The sequence below is a fragment of the Mustela putorius genome, unplaced genomic scaffold (assembly GCF_011764305.1).
Source record: "Mustela putorius furo isolate JIRA1106 unplaced genomic scaffold, ASM1176430v1.1 tig00000905_pilon_pilon_pilon, whole genome shotgun sequence".
Lineage (NCBI taxonomy): Eukaryota > Metazoa > Chordata > Mammalia > Carnivora > Mustelidae > Mustela > Mustela putorius.
Window position 1 is genome coordinate 5,666,418 of NW_025421511.1, and position 27,175 is coordinate 5,693,592.

Here is a 27,175-nt window from a genome sequence, read left to right on the forward strand (position 1 = left end):
GGTTTCCTCTCAGTGCTTAACTTCCGCACGGGGGTTCACGACTGATCGATTCACGGCAGCCTCCAGAGGCCTCACGGGACGAAGTCCCTTCGCTGGCATCTGACAACCCACCTTTCACGTGCTCACGCACGTGCTCACGCACACTCATGCACACACACAGGCACACGCACACACGAGTCCGTCACACGTGTCTCGGCCGACGGCTGTTCTCCCACCTCTGGGTCTGGTTTACCAAGAGGGTGATGAGCTCAGGACAAAAGGCCATGAGCTCAACGGAGGATGGGCGCTATCGGCCCCACTGGGACACCGTCCACAAAAAGCCTTTAAGAAAGAAGTGACGGTGCGCTGCTGTCCATGAAAGCGGGGCGCAGTGTACTTAGTGTGGAGACCTCGGCTATAAATGGTCCCCTGGTCCTGCTCATGACTAACAAATACCCTTCCTCGGTGGTGGGAACCCCCAGCGGTGCAGCCGGGGCCACACGGACACGGACTCGCCGTGTTCTTAAGGCCACCGAACGGTAGGCATCTGCCACGGACCACGGGTCAGGTCAGAGGCAGGGTCGGGATCTGAACTCAACCCTGTGCCCCCTTCCAAACACTGCTCTTTCCACCACACCAGCTGCCCCGAAGAATGACCCCCAGGACCTCCCAAGAGACAAAGCTACTAGACAAAGTGTTGAAGAAAGGACATTAACTGGCAGCAACCACATTGCGCACCGGGATTGCTGCCCCAAGGCTGGGCCAAGGGCATCACCCCCCACCCCCAAACGCACACCACCCAAGCCGCATCTCACTGCCCACCCAAAATGATGTGTTCTTCCCCCGTGCTCCCCGTTTCAAGAAAGGAGATGCACCCGTTTTGCTGTGTGCTCAGACACGAGACCTTGGATAGGAGAGGTCAGGAGGAGGTCAGCACACTCGGAAGTTCTCTCTCTGGCCACACTAACTGCTCATTTCTTGCTGTTCTGGAAAGATCTGGAAGCTCTTGCCAAGAAGCAGAGCACTGTGAGTTTCTGGCCATTGGAGGACCACTAGAGAACAGAAGCAGAACCTCAGAGTCTTTTTTCAGAATAGGTTTGGGCAGCGGGAAGAGAAGGACTCTTCCTGTTTCTGAGGGTCCAGATGGGGCAGCTTCCGTGCTGGGGGGCCTGAGCCCTGGCACAGCCAGGAGGCACCCCCAGGTCCGTGGGAGAACCACAAGGTGCAAAGAGTTAAGAGGCTGGCCATCTCACGGCCGGCCGGCAGCGCAGGTCCAGGCCTCGGACCCCAGCCTCCCCGAAGTGCAGGCTTTCCCATGACCCCAGCGGAGAGCCTGGTGCACGGGTTTGTCTTTGAAGGCTCAAGAGACGAACGATCAGACCTGTCTTCCTGGCTCTGGGGACTTACCACAGTGTTTGTTACGATAGGATTTTATTAACAGCTCTAGGAGGACGGCACAAAAAGCAGCCAATGGTTTTTAAATATACTAAATTACTTAGAATAAATTAGTATTTAATTATTAAAAATAACCAAACAATCTGAAAATAAGCAAATTAACACAAGAACATATTCCTTAATCTTTTTTTGACTGCAATGCCGACTTCCTTATTTTCAGATTGTTCTTAGTCTTTGGGCTACAAGATACGGACAGCATTGTGGATCGTGGTGACTTTCCAAGATCACTGCCAATTACACCAGGAAAACATATGGGGAAACATCAACCCCGAAAACCTTGTGCGTTTCCCAGTGTAAATTCGAGATTCTCTTTAAAGATGTTTTGTCTCTGTTGTGCATAACTGGGAAGGAAAGAACCTGTTTACTGAAACCTCACGTAATCCAAGTTGTGCTTCTGGGTCTGGGGGTGTCTCGTCCCTCAGAGGCCCTCTGCCTGTGTCCCCGTGGCGTGTCCGGGACACAGAGCACAGAGTTCACAGAGAGGAGAACTCAGCAGGCTGCGTTCACGGAGTCCGCTTTGCACAGAACACAGCACACTCGCTGGGGGCACAGTGCTGGGCCCTCAGGAGCGCCTGGACACCTGTGCCTGCGGCAGGGGTGGCAGGGGCCTGTGGCCTCGGCAGGAGCACAGACGGCTCCGCCTCGTCCGCTCTGGCATTTCTCGCTGAGCACCCAGCACCGCGGCTCCCAGGGACAAGGCTAGTTCCCGGCCCGCGGTGCGCAGAGAGGAGCAGGGGCGCTACCTTCCTCGTGCGGGGGCACGGCGCGGACGGCGACGGGGCTGGAGTAGGCGGGCAGGAGCAGCGGCAGGCTGCAGGGCACGGCGTAGCCGCAGGGCACGGGCACCGAGTACCCGCTGGGCACCGGCTGGCTCCCGGTGTCGTCCTCCGCGTCCGCGTCTGGGGGCAGGGGCTGCTCGTCCTGGAAGGGCGCGATGTCGATCACGGAGTAGGGGTTGACTCTCGCCGGGGCCTGGAGGGCGGCGGGTTCTGCCGGGGCGTCCGTGTCTGTCCCTACCCCAACCTCACCTCCTGGAGGCAAACACACAAGCATCAAGGTGGGCGCACCGCTGACCTGCCCTCCCGGGGCCCAGGCAACACCGGGCCGCCCAGGAGACGCCCACAGCTGGGGTGCTGAGGGGCGCCCCCGACTCTGGGGCATCGGAGGGGCGGGCGCCCACGGGGCCTGGCGGCTCCCAGCGCGGCCTCTACTGCGAGATGAGTGAGAGGCCGCTGAGCTCGGGCCAGTCCGCGACGTGCAGAGGGTGCTGTGAGGGACGGAGACACGGAAGCCTCGCCCCCGCCCGTCCTCCCCGTCAGGGAGCGAAGCCGACAACGGCCCCTCGGAGACCCAAGCGGATTTCCCTCTCCCGACGTGCTGACCCTGGAACCGCTCCACGTCCCCGCAGACGCGGCGCCGGGGCCGCTTTCACCCGCCAACACCCCCAGCGCCCGCCCACACGGGGCAGGAGCAGAAATGAGGGACACCCGGCCGGAGCCGAACCCGTCTCTCAGGCTCAGGCCCCAGAAAGGTCACGACGGTCCCACACCTGGACGCCCAAGGCCCCCGTGCCCGTCCCACTGGCCGTGGGGCGAGGGAGTCGCCGGGCCGCGCGTGCCGGTGGCCGCAGGGGACCCACCTGAGCCGGACGCGTCTGCGCCCGCGTTCCCGGCCGGGGGGGCGTCCGCAGCCTGTCGGTCTGCTTCCGGAACCTCATCTCCGCTGTCGAAATCGAACTGCTCCCCCTCGTCGTCCTCGTCGGCAGACTCGCGCTTCGCGGCGTTGTCTACGGGGCGGAAGGACACGGTCAAGCCCAGAGGGAGGGAGAAGCGCTGTCAGCGACAGCGGACATCGGGGAGGCCAGGGCAGCAGGGCGAGGATGGAGGAGAGGGAAAATCCGGACACGGGGCGCCCACGACAGACGTTCAACCTCCTCGCGGAACGGACGTGGCTCCCGCCCCACGGGTCCCCAGACCCCCCGGTTCTGCCCACGCGGCCACCTGCAAAGTACGTCACACCCGGAGGCAGGGGACCTCGTGCTCCCTGCACATGTCAGGCCGCCCTCCAGCCCTCTGGCCACACGTTCCTGGCCGAGGATGTGCGGGGCAGGGAGTGGGGCTCAGCCTCAAGGATGTCACCGAGGGGGTCTCCGGTGGGCACTGGGACAGGCATCTGAGACTGGCCATCTCGGGACTTATCCACCGGGATGAGGCCTGGACCCCCATGCTTGGCTCACAAAGCGGGGGGCAGGTGGACAGATGCCCAGGCAGCCCGTGAGGGGTCACCGCGCCCCGGCTACGGAGCTGGGGTAGGGGACAGAGCAGGACATGCAGGGGCCAGCGTGGGAGGGAAGGGCCTTTTCCTCCTCTCTGCACCCCAACTCTGAGGCACGAAGTCAGAACACGGAAACCCCCGAACTGGACATCCTTAACCACCAGCGCACCACTCCCTCGGTGACAAGACAGTCGGCCGGTGTCTGGTGCTCAGACAAATCACGAAATATCAGAAAAAATCAGTTACTTTCCAGGGAGAAGCTCTGGGCCATTAAGGTCACATTCCTGCACACTCACGGGAGGGGCCCCTGCGGGACTGAGGGACCCCAGGCCCTAGAGGAATCTAGGGGGTTCCCTTATGAAGTAATGGGCACTAAGGGGAGGAAAACGTGACCCGCTGAGAGAGATGACCTGAAGGTCAGCACAAGCAGAAATCACTCACCCAGCAAGCAAACCAGCTCACCCAGCGTGACCGGGTTTTCTCTGGGCCGCCGCTCAGAGGGCACCAGGCACAGAGAGCTCCGGCTCTGTGAGGCTGGGGAAGGATCTGCCGGGACAGGCCCCACTGCCCCAGGTCGGGTCCCTTCCAGATGGTTCCACCCCGACTTACCAGCCAAACGGCTGGTACACATGCCCGGCTGTTTCCCAAGGCGCCTACGGGGAACGCAGGGACCTGAACGTGGTTATTTTAGAACTGAGGACACGTGAACAGGATCAGAGGCTGGGGGTGGTGCGTCTTCAGGCTGAGGTAACGGAGACATCAGGAACCTCGCTCTCCACACCCCTGTGCTAACGCCGCAGGGCTCGCTTCCCTGCTCTGTCCCCGGGGCTGGGGTCCAAGTGGATTCCGGGATGGCCTGGGGCCTTACGGATGATGGGAAGGGGTCACCTCCCCAGTCGGTGGGGCGTGCGTGAGGCCAGGCCGGGCTGTCCCATCACAATGGTGGGTGATCTACACCCCTCCCACTCTGCCCAGAGCCCCCCGAGCGCCCCTCGATCCCAGGTCAAGGCCAGGGTCAGCTACAGACAAGCAGCGTGGGTGCTGAGCAGGCTACGGAAACCAGCTTCCATACCCTGGGCCGCTGAAGGACGCAGGCACCTCGTAGCTCCTGAGGGGTTGGGGGAGCCTGGGGGGCGGGACAGTCCGTATCAGGGTTTTAGGGTGGAGTCATTCCTAGGGAGGGAAGCTGACGGACGTGTGTCGCCGCAGGAGTCAGCCTAGAAACTCCTTCCAGCTGGGGCCTCACTGCCCAGACGGACCACTGACGGTCCAAAAGAAAAAGTGGCTTTAAATACCGGGTGTGTATTTTGTCCCTGAATCTTTGGAACCAGCAACACACTCTAAGGGGTCTTTCAGAGAAAACACTTTCCGAGTAACGGAGAGCTCAGGCTGGCCCCTGCGAGGGGGCAGGCGGGAGGGACCTCTCGGCCAGAACGCCACGCCCACGCCACTGCCACGCCACGCCCATGCCACGTCCAGGCACACACGGGCCCGCCCAGCGTGCTGGGAAGTCACTTTCATCGGCTAAAAGCAAGACAGCGGCAACGCTGACATGCAATGAAGGAAAGTCTTCAGAAAACATGTCTTTAGAACACGGAATTCCGATGAGAGTGCGCACTGGTGACCCTGTGGACGGTAGCTCGCCAATACTCACCCGAGCCTTCTAATTCTGTAAATCCTCCATCTCAGAAATTCTACCATGAAATGTCTGCCTTGAGGAAATGATCAGAGGTCATCGGAATACTTACCTGCGTGTCTTACGACAGAAGACAGTCTCCAAATCACGACACATTTACACAGTGCGCTACTACTGAAACAGTTAACCTTGTTTTGTTGAAGTTTATTCAGTGATTTGGAAAGAGGTTCCTGACACACTAATAGTGTTTGTAATTGGCCCTTTCATACTCAGTAGAAAATAACAAAGATTGGCGAGGACTGGAGAACCAGAACTCCGGTGCGCCGCTGGAGGGGACGGGAACTGGAGCAGGCGGTGTGTACACCATCTGGGCCAAACATGGAGCTGCCCCACGGCCCAGGACCTACTTCCAGGTGGGGATTCACGTGGAAGCGTTAAAAACAGGCCACCAAGCAGGTGCTTGTACGCCCATGCAAACGTGCGACCACCTACGTGACCTTGCAAACACTGCTATTAAAAAACCCTTGGGGCGCCTGGGTGGCTCATTGGGTTGAGCCTCTGCCTTTGGTCATGATCTCAGGGTCCTGGGATTGAGCCCCGCGTCGGGCTCTCTGCTCGGCAGGGAGCCTGCTTCCCTTCCTCTGTCTCTGCCTGCCTCTCTGCCTACTTGGGATCTCTGTCTCAAATAAATACATAAAATCTTAAAAAAAAAAAAGCCTTATGACCTCTGACCCCATGGGCCTGAACCCCAGGCTCCCCCATGCAGGGAGAAAGGATTCCTGTTTAATGTGCTCAGGAAGGAAAGTGAGCGGCAAACAGCTTTTCTTATGACCGACCCACACTGATAGGTCACTGTCACCCACAGTCCGCTGCTCCCGTCAGGGGCCGTGCCTGATGGCTTTGGACAATGACTCGTGTCCACCATGGCAGGGTCACATGCAGGAGTCTCACTGCCCTAAACCCTCTGTGTTGCACCTGCTCCTCTCCCCCACCACTCCTGCTGCCTCCCCACCGCTGGGCAGACGGCTTCACGGGATGCTGGGGGATGTGTCCCCAAAGCCAAAGCCCGTGGGTCACCCGCATCTGTCCCCGCCCGTCACTGGGCTGTTCCTCACTGCCGCGTCTGGCATCAGTGACATTACACACTCCTGGCTTCCTCCCACCTATCCGGCTGCTACTTTCCGCTGTTTCCTCTCGATTCCACAAATCAGACACACTGATTTGTGTCTCCCAAAACCATATGCTGAAGGCCAAAGCCCCAGTACTTCGAACACGACTCATGCGGAGGTCCGAGGTCCCTACGGCGGGCCTTGGTGCCACAGGACTAGGGTCGTCATAAGGAGAAGGGATCGCGACACAGACACACACAGAAGGACGACACAGGAGGATACAGGGAGAGAAAGGAGGGAGGCTCTGAGGAACCTGCCTTGCCCACCCTGGACCCTGGGCCTCCTGCCTCCAGGCTCTAAGAGACGACATCCGTGGTCCTGTCCGCAGGAAGTGGCATGGCTGCCCAGGCAGGCTGCTCCTTGATGGACCCCTCCTGCCCCCACAACGAGTGCTCCAGAGTAACCGACACGCTCCCCATGGGAGGCCAGGCCTGCCCACAGCCTTGGTCTTCATCGGCACAAAATCCACCGTCCACGCCAGACCTCCTGCTGGAGCTCTGGAGTCACATCCAAGGAGCTCTGCTTGGACTCCGGGAGCCCCTCTAGCTCAGCCATTCCTCGGTCCCTCCCCATCTCTGCACACTCTCCCTGGGGTGAGAAGTCCACAGCAGGAACCTCAGGATCCCCCCAGGCCCCGGGCCACTGCAGGGCCATGAACCAACCCACGGAGGAGTCCCTTTGCTTTGGACTCTCCTCTTCCCGACTCCGGCAACATTCCTGATGTGTCCCAGGGCACCACCCAGGGTCCTGCCCACAGCTCTCCAGGCAGAGGAGCCGGACCCCGACTCAGACCCCGTGCCAGGCTGACCCTCTGGTCAACGCCCTGACAAGACAACAACCTTGTCAGCAAGCACAGCACCAGGGGTACAGTCTGACCCGCGACCGCCCTCCTCCCACAACTGAGCCCCCCGCCTCAGTCTAGCAGCAAACTGCACCACTGGGGCCAGCGCACTTCCAAGGAAACGAGAGTTCACACTGGATCTCTCAGGTCAACACGGTCTTAGCGTCTTCCCAAACTGCAACAAAGGCTCAGTCACTACAGGCTACAATGTTACATTTCCCACCGGGACTTAGAGTCCTGGGCCGAGACAGGGAGGGAGACACTGCCTGCCTCCAGCCCGGCCGGCCACCCTCTGCTCCTGTAATGCACCGGTCTACGCAGCTGACACAGAGCCTGGGCTCAGGATGGGCTGGCTCGGGTCGCTCACCCCTCAGGGGAACGGGGGCTCCAGGGCTCAGGGACACATAGATGCCCCTCCTAGGTCGTCCCCTCTTCGAGCAGATAGCCCTCAAGGGCTGCTGAAAACCCACAAACAGGTCTGAAAGCCATGCCATGGAGGAACTAAGACATTGAGTGGAAAAAATAAGAGAATATTCATTTTTAAGCTCAGATAAAGGCGACACATTTTGTCCCTGGGGCCAGTAAGACCACATCTATTATAACACAAAAAAAGCTTGATCCAAGATAAGATGTTCTTCTCATTTCGAAAGAAGGCTGTTTGTGCTCTATTTCTTACTATCATTAGAAAAAAAAAAGGGCTTTGCAAAGCAGCAGGCGCAAACCGCTCCCCAACAAGGGGCCATTCACGGCCACGGTCCTTGTCGGCCTCCTCCCGGCTCCGGACATCCCTGGGGTGGCGGCTGCGTGTGCACAGCGGTGTCCCCAGAACAATGCCACCATCACAGGCCACCGCCCCTCCACCCTTCGCACACAGCTTCTGTTCTCTGTGTCCTGCTGGAGCCCGACCCGTCATCAGCAAGTGCCTGCCACCCGGCTGTGGGTGAGGCCACGTTCCTCTGGCACCGGGACAACGGAGGGGTCCTCCTTCCCTACCATGGTGGGGGGTGGGGTTGCTATGAGTTCTGGGAAGGCATCAGGAGACCACGATGCCTCCTGCCAAGAGGCAAGACCATAAACTCAAGGCCCCGAGTGCCACAGCCAGCACAGGAGAAGGGACGGCCAGGCTCTGGCTCCACATGGGTTCCTCCCAGACTCTGGCTCACTGCCCTTCGGGTCCCACAGCCTCCCGGCATGCTGGGGACATGCACATCTGTCCGGGCACAGGTCGAGGGAAGTCCCGGGGACGGGAGCCCCGAGCAGACCGTGCCCTGCGAGCTGGGAGGGACAGCACCAGACCCTCCGCTGCCATGCTGTGGTCTCTGTGGTCTGGCCACGGCCCAGGACGGGGCCCCTCCCTCGCCAACCTCACATACAGAGCAGCCAGACAGAAGAGGTCCCCGCTCTCCCTGAGCGAGCCGAGCGCAAAAGGAGGCAGACCTGGAAACCATCCTGCTGCTCCACCAGCGGACGCCTGGGGCGGCGAGAGCCTACCTGTGGCCCCTCAGCCAGGAGGTCCGCCTGTCCTCCTCCGCACGTGGGTGTGCAACGGGTCGGGAGGAGTCGGACCTCACAGGACTCCGGGCGGGCGCTTGCCCTGGGGGGGTGCCCAGGGCCCAGCAGGAGGCTCAGACACGGCACCCCAAGGTAAGGGAGGAGCACTGGGCAGGCAGGGGCTCAGAGTTGCACCTCCTCGGGACGTGTGGCCAGACCCTCCCCTTCTCCCCGAGGGCCCGCAACGTCGGAAGGGGCCCTGCAAGCCGACGGTTACCTTCAGGAGCAGGGGCGGGTGGCTCGGGCTGGTCCATGGCGCAGCTGGGAAACGTCAGTCCTTGGACCCCTGCGGGAGTAAAGACACCACGGTCACCACAGGTGAAGGGCTGACGTCAGCCCCAGTCACGCTGCTCACTGAGGGGCCACTCCCGAAGGACGGCCACTCGCCCCCGAAATCACGCCTGTGAGCGCGCAGAGTCCCCGGGGGCCTGATCTCCCCACGGTCACGGCCAGGAGTTCCCTCCACACCGGGCTTGCTGGCGGACCCCTCCGAGCCCGGCACGAGGGTCGGGAGAAAGGAACCCAGGGCAGACGGCTGCCCCTTCTCTTCCTTCAGCTTTGGCTTCGAGTCAACAACTCGCTGCCCAGGATCACGGACCAGGCTGACCGTCCCCTAAGCCTCCAGTGGTTAAGCTCTGGGGTCTAGGCCAGGTCTCTGCACACCCAGCTTTATTCTTTTTCTTCTTCTTTGCACTTGGTTTCCCGATGTGCTTCCGAAAGAGAACAAAGTCTGAGAATATGAAACCAGCCACACTGTGAAGATGTCCGTGCCCGGCTCCCGAGGGGCATCCTGTTGCCCGCTCCCTGGTTCGCAGGGACTACAGCACCGAACACCTGCCCGGCTCCTACGGCCAACGCCCGGGCTCTGAGGCGGCCAGGATGGCACCAAGGCGAGTGCGGCGGTGACGACGCCCCAGCCCACACCTGCCCGCAGCGGGGCAAGCTGTGGGTCCCTTGCCAACACAGCTGCGGTGCCCACCACGCCGGCTCTCAGCCTGGGCAGCACAAGGGAAGCTGGTGAGGGCCCCGATGGGGGCATGGCCCACCCTGCCCGCACGGCCGCCCCTCTGCGCTGTGCTTCAGGCTTGTCCGCCAGCTTCGTCCCGTGTCTCCTCCAGGACACGGGCTCCCGTGCCAGTCCCAAGTGAAGGAACGGAGGTGCGGAGTGCTCCTGGGAACCGACCCCAGGGAGACCCAGGAGCACGACGTCCCATGCTGGGGCTGCACCCCTGCCCTCCTACAGGCCAGCGGGAGCACAGGGACAGCAGCAGGGGTGGCCTCGGCTGCTGCAGGGGTGAAACATCTGAACACAGGGGGTTGGGACAGGGCCCGGCACGCGGGGGCACTGGGCAGGTGGCAGCGGGCACTGGTCGAGTCACACTGCGGTCCGTCCTCTGTCCCACCATGCCCACCCCCGGCCCTCTCCAAGGATTCGATACAACATATATCCCTCGGGGGCCCACAGAGCCCACGGCAGAGTTCACCCTCCTGGCCAGAAACCATCGCTCGGTTCCCAAAGCAGAGAGACGCACGCAGACTGTGGCAGTTACGGGAGGAAATAATGCAGGTGGGAGCGCATCTCCCTGAGAAGCGGTGGCCTCGGGCTGCGGTGACCTGGTCCACAGGGACAGGGACAGAGGCACGGCGACCCTGACACGGAACTCCACACCCACCACCCCACGTCAGCCAGCAAATAGTCAACCAACGTCCGCTGCATTCCAGGCACCGAGCGTGGTGTCCGCAGGGGTCACGGCCTGTGATGCAGCATGGACGCCGGACGGACATCTCTCCTGGGCAGTGGGTGGCGGGAGGGACAGGGCGCATGTCTGCAGGGATCACGCGGCCCTCGGAGCTGCATGGAGGGAGCGTCTTCTCCTGCCACGTCATCTCCCAAGGAAGTGAGTCCCAAAGTCTCCCAGGCTTCTGCGTCCTACAGGTGAGCTTGCAAAGGGAAGAGGACCCAGCCAGCAGCGACACGCTGCACTGCACACGAGCACGTCCAAGATGCCAGGGTTCCCACTGATGCTGGTCCCACAAGAAAATGCCGGGCCGGTCCTCACCCTGGATCCGGCCCCGCCCGGCCGGTGCGCCTAGACCCCACAGGCACCGCCGGGAACAGGAAAGACGCGACATATCCGCAGGAAGAGGGGACAATGGACTCCACAGTCGCGAGAGGAAGTGAGGAAGAAGGGAAACGTATTTTTAGCCGCCCGAGAGGTGAGGACCGGGTGTGCAGCTACTCAGCGCTGTCGCCACAGACGGGGTGTGGGCACCCGGCATTTTCAGAGCTGCGTGGAGAAGAGCCCCAAACAACAGCACCCCGGGCAGCCGGAGGGGTCCTCGGGCTTTCGGGCAACTCACAGCTTTCTCGTGGGTCTGAGCTCAGCACGGGTGCCGCTGGTGCGCGAGGCCAGCGGGGGACACCGCCACTGAAGACATCCTTCCGGTCGGGGACAAAGGGTGGCGCTTCTGCCCCAGGCTCTTCAGCAGGAGCTGGGACACACCAGCAGCCACGGCCATGTGGCTCCTCCTGTCTGAACACTGGTCACTCGTCCTCAACACTTTTCTTTCAAACCACAGAGCACAAATCTCACTAACACCTGCTGTCCCTGAAACACCTGAGAACCAAGGCCAGCAGAGCGCCCCGTTCCCCACTGGACACTGACAAGACAGGACAGACTACACTGTGGTTCGCTGCTCCAACGGCCACCTGCGCCAATGTGCCCAGCTCGCGGGGCCCCTGCGGGTGCGTGACCTGCTCCAGCTGTGGCGCGGGGACTGGAAGCCAGCCTCTGGTGCCATGATCTGTGTTCTGGACACCGGCGAGAGCCCAGCGGCTCACAGCACGCTCTGTAACACCACTGTCCCCACAGCAGCGTCCGTGGGAAGCCACGTTCCTGAGAACAACCCACAAACACACGCTTCTGCCCCCGGATTTCCGAGGCCAGCGTGCACTTAACCCCGACGGCCTGCTCGGCACCCGGGAGGCATCCTGCCCCTCTAGGCCCTTGAGGCCACACCGAAAACCCTGCTTCCCCTGCAGTCACGCAGGGGCCAAAGCCGCATCTCTGAGCCGTCTCCCGGTGGCACTTGGCACGTGGCACCCTCCCTGGGGACCCTCAGCGCTTGCAGACGGTGTTCTGGGGACCGAGTTGGACCGCAGCCGGCTCTGTCCAAGACTGACCTCGGCCAGAGCACAGAGCCTCGCCGACACAACGCGGTCCTCCGACAGACGGCAGCAGGACATAATTCCAGTCTGGGCTGTGCGACTGCGGTCACTTTCCAATTTAAGCATCTTAATGAAAGACTGCATTGTGCACCCAGATCGCGGTTTTAAACAAAAAGATGACGTGTTCGGTCAGAGCAGGAGCCCAGAGGTTGAGCCCCGTGGGACCATTTCACAGGACTTGTCTGCAGGTGGTGTGGCTCCGCGTCACAAGATGGTCTCTGAGGCCGGGGCAGCCCCCAGATACCCCACGTCACTGTGCCTGCTTTTTCCCACATTGCAGAAATGCTCCCGAACCTTGGCTCCCACGGCATTTCTTGGCGTCTCATACCCTGTGTGGGACGGGCACGTGAGCGGCAGGACGCCGAGGCTCAGGAGACAGACGCTTCTCACAGCCTGTGACCACAGCAGCACTCGGCATTCGGGGTTCTGAGGACAGCGGGACACTCCCAACCAGGGTCCCTTCCACAGAGACCAGCAGAGAGAACATGCAGCAGGGGACAGGGGGCCTGAGCTCTGGGGACACCCAGCTCCCCAGACCTCCCCCAGCTGGACAGGGCTCTGCAGCTCGTCCTCAGCCATGCAACCCACCTGCGGGGGTCCAGCTACAGGGCTGCCGGGGGTGGGGGGGACTGTGTCCCTGAGGCTGGAGCAGGGCCCCCGAGGGAACAGGCTCACTCACCGCCCGGCAGGCTCAGCCCTGCTGAGCACACAGCCTCTTGTGCACTGTGGGCACCAGCGGTGGGGTGGGGGGGGCTCCCTTACATCCATTTCACCCATCTCCCCAGTCTGGGTCACGGAGAGATGGGCTGCAGGTGGCTGAGCCTGTGCCCAGCCCAGACCCACCAGAGCCCACCACCATCGCCAGAGCAAGGATCCACCTTGGCCTGTCCGAGTCACAGAGCGCCCAGCGTCCCAACCAAAGGGGCTGGCTCGGAGCACCGGCGTGGAAACTGCCTGGACAAGGAGCCTCGGGTCCTCCTGCCTAAGAGGAGAGGACCCCAAGGACAGAACCCGAGGACGAGGGGACAGGGAGCTGGGCGCTGAGCAGTGTGCGCCAGGAAACCCCAAGGGCCCGCGGCAGGTTCCCTCCCTCTGGGACTGCCTGTGGACGGACGTCACATCCGTAAGGCTCTGCGCCCACAGAGCCCGGGGAGGAGCGAGGATGAGCACACAAGGTCTCACGGCGCACGTCTTGCCGGAATGGCACCCGCTAAGTTTAAATTCCACGGCAGACCAAACGCGCCAACCTCCCGCGCAGAAAGACAGACAGAAACCTTCTGCACAGAAAAACACAGAAAACAACCGTGTTCACAGTTACGGTGACGCACAAGGGAAAGGGAAGGATGGAGAAGCTTCCCACGCGCTTGCAGGGAGCTCAGCTGGCCGGGACTCCTGGGCTTTACCAGGGAGTCTGCGGCGAGGGTTAGGATTAGGTGAGGGTTGGGGTTGGGGTTAGGGTCAGGGTGAGGGTCAGGACAGCTACGCGGGACTGTCCTGTGTCCGCGTCTTTCCGACTGTAAGTGACGCGCTCATGTCAGACGGACGCCAACCCCAGGTCTCTTCCCTTCCTTTATTCACTGGCCCCAGAAGACCAAAAACTAAAGAGAAGTAAATTTATTCTGTGTCAACGGTATTAGAAAACCTATGGCCGCCAGCAGCTAAGTGGCTCTTTCCCAAACAGCCCAGGGTCCAGAGTACAAAGGTGAGGCCCCTGAGGTCGCATCCTCCACCCGAGGCTGGGCCGGGGCACCCTGTCTGCTGTGCTCAGCTCTCCAGCTCCCTCAAAGCCTTGGCCCCTGGGTTGCCTGTGCCCTGCACGCCCCTCCCCCGCACACTCCGACCTGAGGACACAGAATCCTGGGGTGTCCTGGGATGGAAGAGAGTGACCGAGCGGCGACCGGTGGCTGGAGAGGCAAGCAGGGACAGCCCAGGCGGGACAGCGGTCTGACTGAAAGTCGCAAGAGAAGGAGCCTCGGCTCTCAAGAGAGAGAAGCCTCCCTGTCCGCTGCTCTGCTCTGCAGCCCTCGCCAGCCCAGAGTCAGGAGCGGCACCCCTGCTCCGCTGCTTCTAGAGAGAGCGCAAGGCGAGCTCAGGGGCGCGGTCCCTCCCCCTCCCTGGCGCCTACCCCACAGGGCCGGCTGGGGCTCGGGATGGGGCCACTGCACAAGGCCTCTCCAGACGGGGCTCCATGTCGGGGCTCCATGTCGGGGCTGCGGGCGGCTGCAGAATGCACATGACCTTCGAGGGATGCCCCCAAGCTCTGACGAAGGACTAACCCCTGAGCCATACCCTGCGCGTTTCTGGGGCTGAAACAGCACCTAGTTGTGGACTTAGGGCTGCTACCGAGGCACAAAAGCCAGAGGTGGTTCACTTGAAACCCTGAAGGAGGGAGGAGCACGGAGGAGAAGGGGGAGGGGAAGAGGGGGGGAGGGGAGGCAGGAAGGGGAGAGGCCGGGCAGGGAGGGGCAGGGGGCGGGGGAGGGGCGGGGGCAGCTGCAGGCGCTCCTGGCGTGGTCCTCATGTGGGCAGCTAGAGACTCGGGTGGGGAGGCCCCAGGACCCTGCGGACCAGTCCTCCCGTGCTGTCCCTCCTGTCCTCACCTCTGCTTGGGGCATACTGCCTCCTCCCCCTCCTCCTCACCCCTCCTGGCCTCTTCTTCCTCTCTTAAGTACCCAAACTACAGAACTGGGATGTGGGGTGGGCGGGGGCTGCCCCCGGGGCTGGGGTCCACAAGGGCTCTGCCAGGATCCGCACCCTCTGAGGGGGGGACCAGACGAGACTCACAGAGGGCAAGTGCTTCGCGACCACACAGCACATCCCCGGGGAAAGCTCCTGAGGCGCCCGCCCACACGGCGACCCCAGCAACAGGGCTCAGCCAGGTCAGAACCACCCCGAGTTTTTTCCAAACCTCCCAATCACCCGGACAAAATTCCAACTGCTTCAAGTGACCACAGCTTACTGGGGCGTAAGTTAACTCTGTCTTTAACAGATAATGTTGCCCAGAAACGTTTCATTAAGTGTCGTGCTCACAAAACAAAACAACAGAACGTTCCTCCTGGAGGGAAGAAAGCCTCCCCTTGCCTCGGCTCAAGTGACGCCGCCCACCGGTCCCTGCCCCCAGGCAGCCGGCCAGCAAGCGCCGGATCTCTGACTAGTGCTGGGGCTGGTCCCCTTCCGCAGCCTGCTCGGGCCACCCTGTCACTCCCCACAGCCGCTGGGCCCCATCCAAAGATGGGGACGGAACACCCCAGGAAAGGGTCAGCTCAGGACGCGCCCCCCAGTGAAATCGCTAGTCCCTCCCCGAAGACCACGCGCACAGAGATCTCCTGCAGGACGTGAATTCCAGGTTTAAAGGCCGCCCTCGCGGTCAAGGACACCAGGCCTCAGCATGCAAGTCTCTGGGGAGGCTCCGGGGCCAGAGTCCCTGCCCCTGGTTGCCCGCGGTGGGCGAGGTGGGGGTGGGGGGGCTCCACATGGGGAGGGGCTGCCCTGTGCTCACATTCCCACAGTGAGGGGGCCGTGTACAGGAAGTGTACTGAGGGGCTCCCACAGAGAAGGGGCACCGTGCCGAAGTGCTACTGCATCAGTCAGACCCAGAATAAGCACCGTCACCCCAGAGCACAGTGAGCCGCTCCTCAAACACCAAGGGCCAGCAGTTCTGCAGGCCGTGGGGAGGCCCAGCCCTACCTGCTTCCTCCGCGCAGGACGCGACTCCCAACCCCGCCCCGGGGGTGCTGGGGCTGCCGCCCACACCCAACGGCCACTGGGGCCACACCGTGGACCCCAGGAAGAAGAAGAGCAGAGTGTCCAGATGGCACTGTCACTCTGCCCACGCAGCAGGCCTGTGGCGGGGACGCAGACATAGAGCCAGCTAAGACTCCATGAGGCGAGAAGGAGCCCAGAGCAGGGAAGAAGGGAGGGCTTCTGGGAGGAAGACTGAGGGGAGGAAGGCCCCAGGGCGGGAGGAGAGGCGGCTCACCAGCCATGGGCACCAGCAGGCCCCACCAGGGCAGGGCCTCATCCTGGGCTCAGAGGGGACCCACAGAGGTGTCTGATCAGGTGACTGATGTGGCTGGAGCACCGGGGAGGATGGCCAATCAGACAGAGGCAACACTCGGGAGGCCACGGGGCAAGAAGATGCTGACAACTGGGAGACTCGGGACTCCATGACCAGCAGCCCTCCAGAGTGATGGAGCCCCACCGAGTCTTCGGGTAGAGTTTGCATGACAGATGTCCAGACAGAAAATAAGGAACATTGGCCTTCAATGGTACATTAGACAAGGCGGACTTAACACAGAACAATTCACTCCCAAAGCAGAATATACATTTTTCTCAAGTGCACACGCATGTTCTCTAGGAGAAAGCACAGCTTAGGCAACAGAACAAGTCTCAACAAATCTAAGGAGGCTGAAATCGTATCAAGAACCTCCTCCAATCACAAGAGTATGCAACCAGAACTCAACCCCAAGAAAATGGGAAAAGACACAAGTATGCGGAGATTAAACGATATCCTACTGAGACACCAGTGAGGGAAAGAAGAATCCAAAGAAAATCGGAAAACAAAACCTTGAGACAAATGAATATGGAAACATTAACACCCAGAAAACCTATGGGATGCAAGAAAAGCAGTTCTAAGAGGGAAGTTTGTAGCAATAAATACCTATATTAAGAAACAATGGGACGCCTGGGTGGCTCAGTGGGTTAAGCCTCTGCCTTCGGCTCAGGTCATGATCCCAGCATCCTGGGATCGAGTCCCACATCGGGCTCCTTGCTCAGCAGGAGCCTGCTTCTCCCTCTGCCTCTGCCTGCCTCTCTGTCTGCCTGTGCTCGCTCTCTCCCCCCCAAAAAAAAGAAACAAGAAAAATCTCCAATGAACAACCTAATTTTATACCTCAAGGAACTAGAAAATGAAGAACAAACTAAGCCCAAAGTTAGCAGAAGAAAGGAAATAACGAAGATCAGGAAATAAAGACGAAAAGATGATAGAAAACCTCAGGGATATGAAGAGCTGTTTTTCTGAAAAGATAAAACTCGCAAACCTTTCACTAGACCTACTAAGAAAAAAGGAGAGAGGACTCAAAGAAAACCAAAACGACAAGAGGAACCATTCAGACGACACCACAGAAACACGAAGCATCATGAGACAGTAACGTGAACTATTATAAGCAAACAAATGGTCCAAACTAGAGTCCTTACAAACAACCTACAAAGACAGAATCACAAAGAAACAAAAAGTCTGAACAGACCAATTACTAGTAAGGAGATGGAATCAATCATCAAAAACCTGCCCAAAAAACAAATATCCAAGGCCAGACAGCTTCACTGATGAGCTCTACCAAAGGTTAAAGTTAGAATGCCAATCCTTCCCAAACTCTTCAAGGAAAACAAAGAATGGGAAACACTTCTAAATGCATTTTAGGAGGCCAGCATTACCCTGACACTAAACCAGACAAAAACAGTACAATGAAGGAAAATCACAGGCCAACAGCCTTGATAAAGCTGTAAAACCCTCATCCAAAGTGTGCCAAACCAAACCCAGCATGACGAGAAAAAGATCAAACACCATGATCAAGCGGGATTCATTCCAGGGATCAAGGATGGCTCGACATCCGCAAAGCGATCAATGAGACACGACACTCACAAAATGGTAAAATCTTATGATCATTACAATCAGTGCAGACAAATGTCGACAAAGTTCAACATCCATTTATTTAAAAAAAAAACAAACTCTCAACAAGTGGGTCTAGAGGGAACATCCTCCAACATAATAAAGTGTCCATGTGGTAAGCCTTCAGCTCACATGCCCTTCAATGAAAAGCTGAGAGCTTCCCCTGTAAGAAGAGGAACAAGACAAGGATGTCCTCTCACTACGTCCACTCAATACAGTACTGGAAGCCCTCCCTCAGCTATTAGGCAAGAAAAGAAAAAAAAAGCATCTAAATTGGTAAGGAAGAAGAAAATCATCATTGTTTGTAGACAACATGACACTACCTATAGAAAACCCTAAAGACTCCACCAAAAAATGGCTAAAACTAATTCAGTACAGTTGCAGGACACAAAATCAATATGTGAAAATCAGTTGCATTTCCATACATAATAACAAATCATCAGAAAAATTAAGAAAACAATCCCACTTACAACCACATCAAAAAAAAAAAAAAAAATCTAAGAATAATTTCACCAAGGAGGTTTAAAACCTATACAATGAAATCTCTAAGACACTGATGAAGTAAATTGAAAGAGACACAAATTTAAAAAAAAAAAAAAAAGATATTCCATGTTCATGGATTGGAAGAATATTGTTAAAATGTCCATGTGACCCAGAGCTATCTACAGACTGAATCCAATTCCTATTAAAATTCCAGTGGTGTTTTTCACAACAATGAAATAATCCTAAAATTGGTAAAGAACCACAAACACCCCAAATAGCCAAAGTGACCTCGAGTAAGAACAAAGCTGGAGGCATCACACTTCCTGACGTCAAACTACGTGGCAAAGCTCCGGGAATCAGTACAATGGTCTGGGAGCAGCATAAAAGCAGACACACAGCACAGAAGGGAGAGCTCAGAAATAAATCCACGCATGTTCACCTAATTTACAGCCAAGGAACCCAGAGTGCACACTGGACAGTGTCTTCAGCAAATGGAGCCGGGAAACTCAGACACGTGCAGTGTGTAAGAATGAAACTGAGCGTTACATCACGACATACACAAAACTTAACTTGAAATAGATTAGAGACGTTTACATATGGTCTGAAACTATAAACACCTAGAAGGCAATAAACGCCTAGAAGAAAGCACAGTAAGCTCCCGGACACCAGTGTTGGTGACGACTTTTTGAATCTGACATCAAAGGCAAAGACAGCAACAGCACATTTAAACAAATAAATAAATAAAGACTACTTAAAACTAAATGCTTCCACACAGCAAAGGAAACCGTCATCAAAATATAAAGGTAACCTAAGAAATGGGAGAAGATATTTGTACATCATGTATCTCATAAAGGGTTAAATGCAAAGCATATAAACAATTCATACGACAGTAGCCAACAAACCACCTAACTAAACAATGGGCAGAGGGTCTGAATAGCTTTCCAAAGAAAACCTTCCGGTGCCCAAAAGGTATGTGAAAAGATGCTCAACATCACTGACCATCAGGGAAATGGAAACCAAACCACAACGCGATACTGTCTCCCACCTGTCCAAATGGCTAGTACCAAAAAGATGAGAGACCGTAAGTGCTGGCGAGGACGCGGAGAGAGGGGAAGCCTCCCGCACTGCCCGTGGGAAGGCAAGCGGGTGCGGCCACTCCGGAGAACAGTGTGGTCCTCAAAAAACAAAAACTAGAACTACCATATGATTCAGCCCCCCCCCTTCTGGATATTTACCCAAAAAGAACAAAAATAAGACCTTGAAAGGGTATGTGCACCCCCACGTCCACTGCAGCCTTATCCCAACAGCCACCATGTGGACAGCCATCACAGGGTGTCCACTGATGGCTGAACAGAAAGAAAATATAGCGTCTGACACGTGCAGGGGGTGCTCTTCTGCCGTCGAGAGAAACCCTGCCGTTTGCAACAACGTGGACGGCCCTGACGGCACCCTGAAATAAGAAAGACAAATCCCATCTGAGCTCATTTTACGTGGCATAAAAATGAGCTCATAAGTACAAAGAACAGATCAGCGGCTGCCAGGGGTGGAGACTGGGCAAAATGAGCGAAGCGTGTGGGAGAGCCAAAACTCCGGAAGTCATGGAACGCGCTGCGCAGCACAGGACGGAGCCAGCCCTGCAGGAAGGGGTACAGGTTCCCCAGCCAGAAGTGCCGCGTTCCTATGAAATCTTTCACAACGGAAATGGTGTAAACTGAAGAAGGAATGACCTTTCATTCATGTAGGAAAATGAGTGAGCATGTCAGACCCCAAAATTACTTCTCTCTGGCTCTTCTTAGGCCTCAGGACACAACATCCTACCGGATGCCCAAAATACATGGAGATAAAGGCCAGCGGATGCTCACAGACACAGGTCAAAGCGCTGGTGGCCAGAGGCGGGGAGCAGAGCCCAGGAAGGAGCTGGTCGGGGCGCATGCCGCCCGTAGGGGTTCCCCACAAAACAGATGCTGAATGTGATGCCCACTTTTTGACTTTTTCATAAGAGGGAAATCCTCTTCAGGTTTCTTCCTGCTACTGGAAGTTGGTAATAACCTAGATCTTTGGAAAACACCAAGTGTGTGGAGTGGCGGAGAACTGTAAATGAAAGCTGCCGAGGAGGTAGAAGTTCAGAGCCCCCCAGACACAAACATCAGCAGGTCCACTGCGAAAGGCACCTTCCTCAGCAGGCGGCAGCCGGACTACCTCCTTCCCCCAGAAACGTCCGGCCTCACCTTGCTCAGGACAACCCACAAGCGCTCGGACTTACTCAACTCCTCCTTTCCTGCATTCCCAATAACGAACCCACCAGCAAGCCCTGTGAGCTCCAGCGTCAACAGGTGCCCAGAATAGCACTGACCCCTCCTTCCAAGGCCGCCTGTCTGGTCCACCCTGGAGCCCATCTCTGCCTGAGTTCCTGGAAAAGCTTCATCATTCACCTCCCTTGCCATCCTCAACCCTGTGTCATCTGAACTCAGTACTGTAGCCAGGATGGCCCCGTGAAACAGGGTCCCACGGGGTCACGGCTCTGTAATGGCTTTCTGTCACACTATTGTCACCTCCCTGAGGTCATGTCCTAAGCTGTCTCCTGTGACCACAGGACCCTCTTGCTGCTCCTGCCCCAAGGCCTTTGCACATGCTCTCCCTTCGGATAGAAGGCTCTTGGTGTGATCTCACTCACCTTCTTCCAAACTTCACTCAAGCATCACCTTGCCAGTGAAGACCCACCTGGCCCCTATGTGACTCACAAGCACCGCCACCGTCCCCACCTCAGCACCCCAGCCCTGTCTCTTGCTTTCCATTTCCAGACCAGTTATCACAGTCACCAGACCATCTCAGCAAGGGGGAAGTGGAGGCCTACTCGGATGGTTTCGCCACACACTCCCTCCAGTTTCCTAGAGCAGAGCCCTGGAGGAAGAGGTGACCAGAGCTCTTACACAGTCAGGATGCCTGGGACAATGGGTCCACCTATGGCACCCTGAAGACCATCAGGGAAATGAGCCATAAGACGAATCCACTTGGGGTGCCTGGGGACTCAGTTAAGCTGCTGCCTTCGGCTCAGGTCATGATCCCAGGGTTCTGGGATCGAGTCCCGCATCGGGCTCCTTGTTCGGTAGGGAGCCTGCTTCTCTCTCCACCTCTGCCTGCCACTCTGCCTGCCTGTGTGCTCGCTCACTCTCTCTCTCTCTCTGATAAATAAATAAATGAAATCTTTAAAAAAAAAAAAAAAGAGGAATCAGCTTGCACAGGAAACCTGGAGCCAGACACCTTCCTCGACTCCAGGGGAGCACACACACCGCCTCCCCTTGTGGGATGAGCTCGTCTGAGAAAGCTGAGCAGAGAAGCATCCCAGGGTCCAAATCTCCCTCTGGCCAAGGTCCTGGGAAACAGGCATCTCTCCTCCTGCCCCAGCCGCCTGTGACAGACGTCCGGCGTCCCCCTGTGCTGGGGCAGAATGGTGCACCTGTCCTCTTTCCTGAGACATCAACACAAACCACGGTTTGCTGCACAGTTTTCAGGGAGGAGCCTGAAGCAGCAGCAGCCGCCACCCCGGTTCGGTTTCCGTCTTGCGGAACTAGAGCTCCGAGGAGACTGGTGTGGGGCTCCTTGCGGAACTAGAGCTCCGAGGAGACTGGTGGGCCCTGTGGCCTTGGAACCTAACAGCAGGAGCTGAGATTTCAGTTCCAAATGAACACTGGCCTCTTCCACACAGCACAGCAAAGCGGAGAGAGACTTTCTCAGGGGTGTGGCTCTGGAAGAAGAGCTTCTGCCGGCGGAATTCACAGAACCCACGCAGATGACATTTCGCAGCAGCTCCGCCCTGGGAGCAGGCGGGGCACGCAGGGCATGGTCCACGCCACCGTGGGCTGCTTCCCACCCCCGGCTGAGCTGCCGGCTTGAGAACCAAACAGGAAGCAACTTTCTTACCACTTGTGCAGCAAGAGGACGGGGCAGGACGGGAGCAGGGCCGGAGCCCAGTCCCTGTCCTTGGGAGGAAGCAAGCAACAGCCCACAACCTCGCGGCTGTCTGGTCCGGCGACCCGGCCAGGCTCACACCTGCTCCCACGGGGAGTAAAAAGACACAGTGAATTCCTTCTACCCCAGCTCAAGGCTTCTCGCGGAGAAACAAACTCCGGCCTCAGAAATGTGCTCATCAATAGCTCTGGAACTCCCTGGGTTGTGTCTACACTGGCCCACACAGGGGTCCCGTCCAGACCGCTCAGCCAATGCCCTAGGGTTTCAAGCCACTCTCAAGCTGCCCTTAGAAAGGCAGGACCTGGTCTGATGAGGCAGCCCAGTGGGGTGACTCTGTGTGCGGGAAACTCGGACCACAGCCTCCCTGAACACCAACGCTTCCGAGTCCAGGCTTCCAACCTCTCTGCTCACTGGGCACAGCGCAAATCAGCGTGAACATGGCTCTTCCGTTCACTCGTCTCCCGTCCCTTGCCGTCAGCTCAGTGCCCACTCCATTCTCCCTCGAGAGAAGTAAGGAAGAGATGACAGAGCGCTCTGCGCGCACAGCTCCCTTCTATCCAGACAGAGGGCCTCGGCCTTCCTCGTCCGGGCAGCCCCAGGCTGCGCATACCGAGGAAAGAAACACAAGTTCAGTTCTCACGTCTATATGTGACTTTGCAGTTTTACAATTGGTATTTCTATCTCAAAGCAAATGTCCGTATTTCTTTCTTAAAAATCATAATATCCACGCGTAAGGGTCTGGGTCTCCATAGCCAGACCGCACAGCTCTGGTTCCGATGAGGATGGAGACAGACCCTCTTCGCAGGAAGCAAAGCCCAGACCCTCAGGGAGCCTGCCACGCCTCACCGGCGAAGGGTTCCTTTGCTCCATGGAGCTGTGCCAGGGCAAAGGATGCAGGTGCCCTCCACGGCTCATTCTGTTTTCTTCATAAATTCCCCAGGTCAAGTCACAAGTGATTCACCGGGTCAAGATTTCAGAGCCCAAGATGGGCCCCCAGGTGCGCACCCCCCCCCACCTCCCCCCACCACGGGGCCACGATTTCCTTTGCGGGCACAACGTGCCACTCCCCACGCCCAACGGCAAGCACACTCCCTCTCCAGCTCTCCCCCGCACACAGGCCACGGCACCCTGTTACAGCTCTGAGGCTGTTTTACGTTAAAAAACAATTTCTAGGGGCGCCTGAGTGGCTCAGTGGGTTGGGCCGCTGCCTTTGGCTCGGGTCGTGATCTCGGGGTCCTGGGATCGAGTCCCGCATCGGGCTCTCTGCTCAGCGGGAAGCCTGCTTTCTCCTCTCTCTCTCTCTGCCTGCTTGTGATCTCTCTCTGTCGAGTAAATAAATAAAATCTTTAAAAAAAAAAAAAAAAAACAATTTCTAATACTGGAAGAGGGTCCATGGAAGAGAAAAACATGAACACGCACAAAGGATTTTTAGGATTTTTAGTATTTCAAAAGATCATTTTCCTGTTAATTACAATAGGAAATAAGGCACAGACACCCCTTCCCCTAGCAGGTACAATTCATGGCGGTGACTTAGAGGAGAGCAGGAAATACAAGAGGAACAGAGGTTCTGATGGCCCATCATGTCCATCATCAAGGTTTTGAAACTTCATACACACGCAAAGAAAGACGCGCAAACCAGCGTCCCGGCCTGGCGCCGCGGAGCGGTCTGAACCGGAGGAACAGGGACAGACAGAGAGCTCGCATGTGTCGGCTGAGGCCGGTGGCCCAGGAGAAGGGGCCCCGCTAGCTCTCCACCCGGGCCTCCCCTGTCCTTAGCCAGCAACCTGATCACAGCCCTGACCTGTCACAACTGTCACAGGGTGGACACATGGCCACCCATGGAGCCAGCCCTGCCCACACCCTCCCGCAGAACACGCTCCGCTCTCCTGCGGGACCCCGGCAGCTCTCCGCAGACCTGGAACTGCCCTGTCTGCTGCAAAGCTCCAGGATTCCCTCCTTTTGTCAAAATTACACTGGTCCAAGGCTTTCATGAAAAAGGGAGAAGGCGAGCTCCTGAGTGGTTATCACCTCCTTTTCCTCGCCTGTCATACTTCTCCGCACTCACCTTCCTACCTGGGCAAACTGGGAGTCCCAGATCAATGGAACACGAACGTGCTCCAGTACCTGACTCTTTCCCCGCAGCCTTCTGAGGACTCCCTGTGCAATAAAATACTGTATCTCATGACGGGGTTTTAAAAGTATTATTTAAAGAATAATACAGCCCAACTCGCCTCGGTTTTAGTTGTTCTTCATTAGGCAGAAAGCTTCGGTGTAATAAGCCGTAGGTACTACGTCCCAGCAATTTCATAAGGAGTAAACAGAAGCTCTGTGGGATGACCTGACGCACCCAGGGCCGGGCAAGCAGTTCCAGAACTCACCGCAGGCTCCTCTCAAAGCCCCTTGAAATCACCGGCGTGCCTCTATCCAAAAGAATTCCCAAAGACTCTCCTTCTGACTACACCACAAAAGAAACTACAGAGAAAATATGGCGCTTAGGAATGTCTCGGTGATCCAGACAGTAAATTCAGGGCAAGTCAAGCTCAACTTTTAAAAGGTAGAAGGCTATCCGGAATCAGTTTCAATTTTTCCTCTGTCCTATTCTAACTCTTTTGATGGAAAGACTGACCAGTTAGGAAAGAGCATCTTAGACAAATGACAAGACACCATCAAAGTCTGTATCTGATGACAAAAAGACGTGATACACCGACCTAACGATGTTGGCCACTAAATCACATCCCTGAGCCAATCAAGGGAATGCTGCCAGATTATGGAGCAAGTGATGTTTTAAAAACTACAAACAGTAAATCTCCTCTTTCTTCTCTAATAAGTAATTTCCTAGGAAACATGTTCAGATTACATTTTGTAAGCAACAAATGAGCAGAGAAAACCACGCTCCCTGCAACGTTCAGCCTGTGGGGAAACTAAGTAACCCTTGCACAGGGTCCCAAATGCAGCAGGCTACCCCAGTTTTACTCTGTGGCTCAACTAGAGCCAAAAGAAAAGCCCCAAAGGTTTGGGGTTAATAAGAAGTTTTACCTCTGGCGAAAGTGAGTCATGGCCATGAATCGTACATGACATCAAATATATCTGCTGTTGTTTTCTGAACGTTGATGCCCCGGGACAAGCTGAATCATTTCCTCAAGTGTTTATGTTCAGAACTTCGGGTCCCACGGAGAAGTGTGGCCGCGCGGGGAGAAGCAGGCATCTGCCCGCCGCGGCCGGCACACCCCGCTTCGGTTTCTGGGCGGAGGGGGACACCTGTTTCGTAAGTAGCGTGCGCCTTCATCCTAAAGCAGGCCACTGACTTTGTCTTTGGAGGAAAAGGGAAATCACTCTTCCAAATAAACACCTCAACTCCTCCGTTCTCCCGCAGGGTCCTGACAGCCCACTACCATCGACCCCGGGGACACGGGGCAATGCTGAAGGTGGGGGCAGCCGCTCGTGGGCTTCTTACTCCACACCTGTGCGTGGCTGGGGGGAAGCTGTGCGTGGGGGGATTGGGGGGAACAGCTGCTAAACCTGGGGTGCTGCTCATGGTCTGCTCCCTGCACTGTCGAGCCAGGGGACAGGGAGCACCCCACGGAAGCTGGGAGGCTGCCTGTGATCCTTTGCCCGCACTGTCTGTACCCAAGCGTGCAGGGGACACACTTCGGGAGCTGGGGGCGGCGCCGGCTGTGCGCAGGGGAGCCGGGAGGACGCCCCCCGAAAGCCGCGGGGCCGCTCGGGGCCCGTGACCTGCACTGCGCGCTGGGCAGAAGGCACAGGGCGCACCCCGCTGGCGCTGCGGCGGCGCTGGGTCCGGCACCCGCACGGCCCCCGGGAACCGAGGGCCACCCCGCGCCGTCGGCGCGCGCACCCGCAGACCTCAGGCGGCGGGCAGCCGGGACTCGCAGCCCGGCCGGACTGCGCGAGCGCGCGAGCCGTCGCACCGGACAGGCCGTCGGGGGCGAAGGCTCATCCGCGGCCCCGCGACCAACCGGCGGGACGCTCGCTCCGAGGACCCGCGCCTCCCCGCGCCGGCCGCAGCCCCGCGCCGCCCCCAGGACCCCTGCTCCCTCCGGCCGACACTCACGCCCCCACCCGGACCCCCGCTCCTGCCCTGGGCCCGCATCGTCCCCCGGGATCCCGCCTCCCGGCCCGATCTCGCCCCGCAGGAACCCCGGGCCGCCAGCCCGCACTCACCCGGCCGAGACCCCCGCCCGCCGTCCCTCCGAGCGCCCCTCACCCTGCCCCGCTCCTGCCGCCGGGGATGCGCCCCGGCCCCGCCCACAGGGAGGCAGCCCCACCCCCACGCCCTGATTGGCCGGATCCGACGGCGCCGGGAGCCCATTGGATAGCGCGCCTGCCCGTCCTCGGCCGCGCTCCACCCTCACGCCCGCGCATTCCTGCGGGGCCACGTGGCCGCCCGCGGCCCCTCCTAAGCCCAACGCCCGGCCTGGCTGCGCACGCGTGGGGGGGCGGGGGGGGCGCAACCCGGCCGGGGCAGGGCCGCCAGGCAGGCCCCTTCCCGCAGAGCCCGCCGGCTTGCACGCGTGGGCGGGATCGTGGACGGAACAGCCCCCCCAGACTCCTGGCCGCTCCTGCGGACCCTCGGGCTATGCACGCGTGGGTGTGGGCGCGGGCAGGACCCGCCACCCACTCACAACACCGGGTTCTTGCCGCGGACCCTGGGGCTGTGCACAGGTGGGTGGTGTCGGTGGGCAAGACCCCACCCCCACCCCCACAGGCACCCTTCCCCGCGGACCCTGGGGCTTACACGCGTGGGTAAGGTCGTGGGTAGGACCCCCCAGACTCCTGGCCCTTCCTGTGACGCGCGGGCTTGCACGCCTGGGCGGGGTCGTGGGTGGGACCCCCCAGCAGACACCCACCCTTCCCCCGCGGACCCCTGGGGCTGCAGACTACCGAGAGCACCTCCCCTTCC

General features: G+C 58.4%; 1 protein-coding gene across 5 annotated transcripts in view; it reads right to left on the minus strand.

Annotated features, from left to right (window-relative positions):
• Nucleotides 1–26,524, minus strand: part of ARHGEF10 (Rho guanine nucleotide exchange factor 10) — an 82,362-nt gene extending 55,838 nt beyond the window's left edge. For 3 of the 5 annotated variants that reach the window (XM_045086176.1, XM_045086175.1, XM_045086172.1), the window contains exons 1-4: nucleotides 26,437–26,510; nucleotides 9,123–9,191; nucleotides 3,074–3,220; nucleotides 2,178–2,465 (exon numbers count right to left, since the gene is read on the minus strand). In XM_045086176.1, the coding sequence (XP_044942111.1) occupies nucleotides 2,178–2,465; nucleotides 3,074–3,220; nucleotides 9,123–9,159 (472 nt within the window). In that variant the 5' untranslated portion in view covers nucleotides 9,160–9,191; nucleotides 26,437–26,510. Of the gene's footprint in view, nucleotides 1–2,177; nucleotides 2,466–3,073; nucleotides 3,221–9,122; nucleotides 9,192–25,290; nucleotides 25,565–26,436 lie in introns of all 5 variants that reach the window. The other 2 variants (XM_045086173.1, XM_045086174.1) reach the window with 2 other exon arrangements.
• Between the last annotated feature and the right edge of the window lie 651 nt (nucleotides 26,525–27,175).